The sequence below is a fragment of the Neolamprologus multifasciatus genome, chromosome 19 (assembly GCF_963576455.1).
Source record: "Neolamprologus multifasciatus chromosome 19, fNeoMul1.2, whole genome shotgun sequence".
Lineage (NCBI taxonomy): Eukaryota > Metazoa > Chordata > Actinopteri > Cichliformes > Cichlidae > Neolamprologus > Neolamprologus multifasciatus.
Window position 1 is genome coordinate 25189615 of NC_140457.1, and position 7497 is coordinate 25197111.

At 43.0% G+C, this 7497-nt stretch overlaps 1 protein-coding gene across 1 annotated transcript; it reads right to left on the bottom strand.

The window, feature by feature from the left end:
* Nucleotides 1–2548: 2548 nt before the first annotated feature.
* wdr89 (WD repeat domain 89) lies at nt 2549–5034 on the bottom strand. The gene is made up of 2 exons (XM_085143190.1): nt 4823–5034; nt 2549–4103 (listed from the first exon to the last, which is right to left on the bottom strand). The coding sequence occupies exon 2, from the start codon at nt 4082–4084 to the stop codon at nt 2948–2950; it is 1137 nt and encodes a 378-aa protein (XP_084999316.1). The 5' UTR covers nt 4085–4103; nt 4823–5034; the 3' UTR covers nt 2549–2947.
* Nucleotides 5035–7497: the final 2463 nt, after the last annotated feature.

Consider the following 7497-nt stretch of genomic DNA (forward strand, 5'->3'; position numbering starts at 1 on the left):
TTTCTGCCAAGGGGACAGGACGACTGATCCGTGTTAAGGACAGAATGAATGGGGCCAAGTATCGTGAGATTTTGAGCCAAAACCTCCTTCCATCAGTGAGAACTTTGAAGATGAAACGAGGCTGGGTCTTCCAACATGACAATGATCCAAAACATACCGCCCGGGCAACAAAGGAGTGGCTCCGTAAGAAGCATTTGAAAGTCCTGGAGTGGCCTAGCCAGTCTCCAGACCTCACCCCCATAGAAAATCTGTGGTGGGAGTTGAAAGTCCGTGTTGCTCGGCGACAGCCCCAAAACATCACTGCTCTTGAGAAGATCTGCATGGAGGAATGGGCCAAAATACCAGCTACTGTGTGTGCAAACCTGGTAAAGACCTATAGTAAACGTTTGACCTCTGTTATTGCCAACAAAGGTTATGTTACAAAGTATTGAGTTGTATTTTTGTTATTGACCAAATACTTATTTTCCACCCTGATTTACAAATAAATTCTTTACAAATCCTACCATGTGAATTCATGGATTTTTTTTTCACATTCTGTCTCTCACAGTTGAAGTGTACCTCTGGTGCAAATTACTGACCTCTGTCATCATTTTAAGTGGGGGAACTTGCACAATCGGTGGCTGACTAAATACTTTTTTGCCCCACTGTATATACAGATGTGAAGAAGTCAGTTTTCATGGGGCTTTGCAGTCGTTGGAAAAACCTGTGACTGAGTAGCTCGTAGAACCAATGTTAACAGAAATAGCTCTTTATGGCTTTAATGACTTTATCAGTCTTTCACATCATTGTAGAGGAATTTTACCCAGTCGTCTTCAAAATGTTGTTTCAGTTCATTGGGCATTCGTTTATACTGAGCCTATATAAGGTCCAGCATTTCAGTCAGCTTTTTCTTTCCTTTTACATGTAAATATCATTTAGCTTCCAGAGTGAGACTCCAAAAAGACTTGTCTTTGTTTTGTTTGTCTGTATTTACTAATAGAATGTAATGACTCAGCCGATGTTTACACACTGCAAAAAATTCATAGAGTAATGAATGGTTAAAAGAATGCAAAGATGAAGCCTGAGTCACCGCAATGATCGCTAATGTGAATGAGATTCACCGCATGACTCCACTGGCTAGAATTAAACACACACACAGACACTTGCACTGTCAGTCTAGTTATTCCACTTGCTGCCATTTGAGAAGGATAGCTGCAGTCTCAGCGTGATCACACTGTGCCGGGCAGCTCGGGTGACTTTCAGGAAGTAATCCAGTAATAACAGCTGGCCAGCTGAAGGAATCATTGCAACTAGAAGATAGAAAGTGTAAAAATGGATATAGGAGGAAGCTGTCAGTATGTCATACTATACAGTGTAACAAGATTTAATGCATAGTCTGTTTCATTGTACTTAGTGGAAACCAGTCATCGGGGAACTTTACAATACCAGAGTAATTAAACCTCACTTATAACAAACAGTTTGCTGTTTTTAAGATGTCCTTGTCCTGGAGATGAATCCTTGTGTTTGGAGACGTATTCCTGCACATGGTGGATCTTATTTACTATTGACTGCGCCACATCTGTGCCACTTTTTTACCAGTATTCTGCCATGGAAACCCTTAAATATGTGCCACAATGGTGTTGGAAGATAATCTGGGCAACTTTACTACAGTTTATTTTTCTTGTAGTTATTCTGCTCATTTCTGACCTTACTGGGGGGTAGGCCTAAATAGCTCTCATTGTAGGTTTGATCAACCAGAGACTCAATCATGTCAATGCTCAGTGTCAGTAGACTGGCAGGGATATGCTGTTTATTAGTAGTAGTAAATGTGAGAATATGCCAAGCAGGGTTGCGGATTATTACTTCTTTTTTAAATTCATTGATTGTTCATTTGATCCATGTAAAAAAAAATACCCACATCAACATTTCAAAGCTGAGAAATCATAAAAAGTCCTGTATTGCCCAACCAATGATTGCGATACAGCAAAATTAATCAAAAACAGCTGAAAATCTGATGCTTTATTTTTTACAGAAACTGGACACTTCCTGCTCATTTCCAGCTCCAGATTTTTATACTCGACTTTGCTTAAGTAGCTTTGCATGATTCCAGTGTTAGAATAATGCTTATTTCTCTCATCTGTCTCAAACAAGCTGTTTTAACTCCTCTTCTTTTAAGTCAAACGAAAATTTTAAACAGCAGGTGGGAGGGTCCTCTGTCCTCAAGAGTACCATATCAGGAGCTGACACTGGAGCTAGTTTTAAATTCTAGTCATTTTTGGTTAATTGACTAGTGACATCTCCTCGTCTGCTTTGTGTCACTCTTTGGAAAACATCAGATGCAATCAAGCACATAGGGCACAGGACAGATGAATGTGAGAATACAGACATGAAAAGCTGCTTTTATGATTCAATGAACATAAATCACTAAACCAGTCAGTGGAAAATGTCCAGCCCAAGGAGAACTAAGGCTGTCCAGACACACAAAGCTCTGAAGATGGTGGCTGGTGATGTGCTTCTAGAGAAATGCTACAGTCCTGCGTGCTACAAATATAATAACTATAAAGACTGATTGTTGTGGTGCAGTCACACGGCATGCCAAAGTTTTTATTAAACACACACAGCTCTCTTCATATTAAAATACTTGCCCTGTTTGTTAGCTGGGGCCACCAGATCTTTATCAAAGACTAAAATACAATTTGCCTTTCAAAGTCACCTGGTCACAATTTTCCTGCAAGCTGGTTTCTTTGTAAATACTGGAAAGGTCCACATTCAGGCTGCTATGACACACAAGAATATGTTTTGCTTGTAAACAGAACTGCGCAGTAAAAACAACAGAATCTATCAACAGCTGAGGCAAAGATGAACACCATTTCATCTGCTTACTGACATCGTCCTCAGCAGCTGAGCTGCTTTAAATTGTAGGACACGGGGCTGCTTCAGTCAGGTCATCGTTCACTTTGTTCCTCTGCTACGCCGTCTTCTTTTCTCTGTGGTAGCCGTGTTTTTTATGAGGTCTGGATTTGAGTCTTAGAGCTGACTCGCTCTTTATAGACTCCCTTTTCCCTGGTGTGAGCTCCTCTCCACCCGGTTTCCACAGCAAAAGCTGCGCATCCTCCCCCCCGGTGAACAACGCCTCCCCTGCTGCATCCCACAGGAAGCAGCGCACCGTGGAGGCGTGGCCACCCTCTAGGCTCCTGAGCAGATGAAGACCCCTGGCGTCACACTCCATCAGGTGGAGGTCTCCGTTGTTCTTCCCGCCGACCACCAGCAGCTTTTGGGTGTCCTCTAGCCACCGCCCCCCCACCAGGTAGTCCACGCCTCGCCCGTCAGCCAGTAGAGTCTGGCTGCGAGCGTCGGAGGTGCTGAAGATGGTGAGAGGCTCATCTGTATCCAGCTGGCCCAAATCCCACAGGTGCAGCCCCTCATCGTGGCTGAGGCACAGCAGCTGGGTGTAGTTGGCCCCGGACCAGCACACTGAGCTCGCTGATGAGTCGCTGTTGCAGGTGGCGAGCAGCGCATCCTCCTCCGCCCCCCGGCTGAGGTCGAAAACATTAACGAGGCCATCTGTGGAGCCCGAAGCTAGGCGGTCCTTATCCCGGGGATGGAAGCGCACCTGTGTGATGTCATCGCTGTGCGACTCAGAGTATACCCCAAGAAGCCCACCTGCCGGTTTCCTAGAATCCCAGAAAATGAGGAAGCTGTCCTCGCTGTCCACTTGCTCAGTGCCGGCACACAGGAGCATGTCACTGCAGCTCAGGTCGAAGCTGCAGTAACAGTGCGCTGGATCGCTTTTAAACTTCTGGGCTGCCTCCGTCCCGGGGTGGCGGACGTCCCACACGCGGACCGTCCCGTCAGCAGAACCGGAGTACAGGAGGTCAGAGGAGGTGTGGCCAAACGTGACCCCGCAGAGCCGCCCGTTGTGGCCTTGATACTCTCCCACTTGCTTCAAAGTGTCCTTGTTGTGCAGGTGGATGGTGAAGTTGGAGCAGGACACCGCCAGAAGGCCACTCGGCTGCAAGGCAACATCCAGCAGGTAGGTGGGTTCCTCCGGACAGGACCGCCTAGCGATGGACAGAACTTTGAGCTTCTCCTCCAAACCCTCCATGGAAGCTCCTGATGAGTTCCTAATGAGATGGAATAATTAAAAAGACACAGAACTCTGATCAGCAAATCCAGCAACTTTGTCTTTCACTTCCTGTCAGTGGTTAAAACCCTGCAAGTCCTGGGATCCACCTGTGCCTGCAACTCATCGGTTTTATAATCTAATACAGAGCTGCTTTTCTACAACTGTGTAATAACCAGCAGTTCCACAGTGGTCTGAATGTGCCCATGTTTATTCATGTGGAAGGAGACTTGTGGGAACAGTTTCTCCCACTCACAGATAATTGTGAATATTCTTCTAAATTATGCAGCAATAACAGTGCTCCTACACCACAGTGTTATCAGTCTGTGTGTAGCTTCACTGGGGAAAATACAAAGTTTTTTTTTTTTTTTTTTAAATATATCCTAAACCTTTTCTTTCTGAAACACCAAAGTAAAACTGTTTACAATTCAGTCTCTACAACAAGACTCAATAGCAAATGTATATTATCTACAGCTTTCTTTATTTGCTACATACATACGCACATGAGAACACAGCCGATGTTTAATAAATTGCCTAATCCAACTTTGTAAAAATTAAAACACTTCCAAAACCCCCCCATTATTCATGTTTTAGCTCTAAACACGAGTTTTAGGGATTTTTTTTAGAGTTTGGCGCTGGGGTCTGTAGCTCCACGTTCATCGATCATCGCTGTGTAGTGAATGTTATCGTGTCGCGTGCTGTTAAAGCCGACCTTCCTACCTGCTACAAATGAAGGGAAACTCTCGGTGTGTTACACACTAGTGTTTGGACACGTCCGCCGCCATTCTGGACACAACACAACAGCCCACTGCCACGTTATTACAATAAAAGACTTTGGCGTTAAAGCTCTTAAAAACACGTAACTGAGTTCATTTCACCGAAAACTACGCATGGAGGAAGTGCTTTGTGTCACAGTGTGTACAGACCGGGTGGAAACGTTCTTCATGACATAGTTCCGTTCGTGCGTTTCGTACTTATTACTTTTTTCATATTCTGTTTTGATCTTTATTTGTTAAATATTTATTATGAATTTATTTCCCTCACAGTGCCCTTTATTATAACGTTACTTATGAATAGTTTATATTTAATTTTTTTTAATAAAATGAAAAATGTGGGAAATGTAGATCACTATTACACTGTGCTTACGTAAGAAAAGACATAAAAACTGTATATATTTAAATTTCTTGATTTTTAATTTATCTCAGCTAAAAATTGTGCAAAAATGTCTGTTCTCTCTTTCTCTTTCTCTCTCTCTTTAGAATTTAAAGGGTTTAATGTATCTCTGCAGTGAGTCAGCCAGTCTCAAGGCTTGGATTTAATCAAAGAGAAGAACTGAGACGTTATACTCAACAAGTAAATTACGAGGTCCTTAAACTGAGACTTGATTCATCATGCACCGGGGTTTTTGTCTAATTTACTTTGCAGAGGAAAGATTAATCAGCCTATTCAAGAAACACAGCTGCCGCGCATCAGAAATATAAATTAAATGTGTAAAACAGCCTATGAAGCGTTGCAGCAATCTCTTATTATATTTTTCTTCAATTTAAAATCTTAAATCTGGGGTTTTTTTCGCCTTTGGCAATTTCAGATGGCTTTTTGTTACAGACATACTTAAAAAAGGGAACAGAACAAGAAACTCAAAAATATCATCAAAACAAAGGGGCAAAGCTGATCTGGTTCTACTAGGTTTGCCGGTGAAATAAATTCAGGTGTGATACCTGTGTCGTCCAGCAGGTGGCAGCAGGAGCAGCTCTCAGAGGTCTCAAACTGTTCGAGGCTTTCCAGCTGACCCAAATCTGACATCGGAGCCACACAGAAACAAATTAAAGACAACCTCAGTTCTTCGGGGGTACTGGAGTAAGAGGAGGAGAGTGAAGGAGACTTTTTCCTTTTCATTATCCGTCCTTTCAGACAACACTCACACAGCTGATATGACTCACTCTTGTTCTGAAGTCTTTCGTGTTTCTCAAAGCTCTTTATATAATCCCACCTTCCTCATATTTGCATCTGCTTCAAACAAATCTACTTGCTTTGTCTCTCAATTTGCATCTTTTTGTGGTCATTTAACATGTGTTCATACTCACTGTGCATCACTTTGTATTCTGGTTTTTGACACAGTGTCCCTGTGCGGCACATTTTAGTCCTTTTGTGGGTCTTTTGTACTCATTGTCATATTTGTTTGCAGTTTATTGTTTAATTTGCATTACTTTGTCATGTGTGCTTTGTGTTCCTCAATGGTCCATTTGAGTCTTTTTGCACCAGCACTTCACTTTGGTATCATCTATCATCTTTACAGTCCTTCATCTTTTTTGATGGCTCTTTGTGGTAATTTTATGTCTTTGTTCTCACTTTTGGTGTTTCTATGGCTCTTTTGTGCCTCTTTGAGCATTTTGTGTGTGTGTGTCTGCAACTTCAATTTGTTTGTGTTGTGAACCTCAGTGTCTCCTGTTAACCTGGAGACAAATGAAAGATTGTGAGCAAAAGTTAACTACAGTTTGAAGTGTGTGAAGTTTCTGCTGCTTTAGCCCAGACTGACACACTCATCTTTCCCAGTAAAACATCCACAAGGCTTCAGCCGCAGGCTTGAGCGCTGTCACGTTCTAAAGCAAAGGAAAAAAAGAAGTAAGAGAAAGTCTTTCATGTTCAGGCCAGTAGCTGGATTTTCTCTTCCCTTCCTCAGCTGAGCAGCTTTGGCAGAACAAAGTGGAAAGTTGGTCCTCCTGTGACACATCACAGCTCTGCAGCAGAAGAAACAAACACAGAAGAGACTGCGTCAAGTTCTTATGCAAATAGTCACCTGTTCACGTTCTTTTACATGTGGACTGAATTTGACCCATTTCAGGATTACTGTCCTCACCAGCACAGGTTTTGCTTTGTGAGACTTCCTGATTAAAGCCGCTGCAGTTTGGTGACAGATGAATCAGAGGTCTGTTAGTTTTCCATCATGCCTCAAAGCAAAGCTGGGCTGACATTCACACATGCACACAAATCATTTATCCACAATAAAACAAAAAACACTGAAAGTTTGGGATGGCTGCATCCAAAGCATGGGAGAGCTGACATCACACAGAACAGTTTAGGTGGACCCGGATGAAGTTATTTGTTGAAAATTTCTTTGAACACCTTTTAAAAGCGGGCAGCTTAGTGGCACCGTAGTTCACACTGCTGCCTCACAGCAAGAAGGCTTTGAGGTCAAATCCACCATCTGGCCGGGGGACTGTCTGCGTGGGTTCACTCTGGCTTCCTCCCACAGACGTCCAGCAGCTGAAGGTGGCCTGGCAGAGCATTTGGTGATGTCCATGGACTCTAGACATCAGGCAGTCACCGAGTGCAAAAGGATTCAACCAAGTATGAAAAACATTTGTTACATTTCAAATTATGTTAGTTTTCCCAAT

What these genes read in the sequence shown, in the direction of transcription:
- wdr89 (XM_085143190.1), bottom strand. Translation starts at nt 4,084, where the DNA reads ATGGAGGGTTTGGAGGAGAAGCTCAAAGTTCTGTCCATCGCTAGGCGG.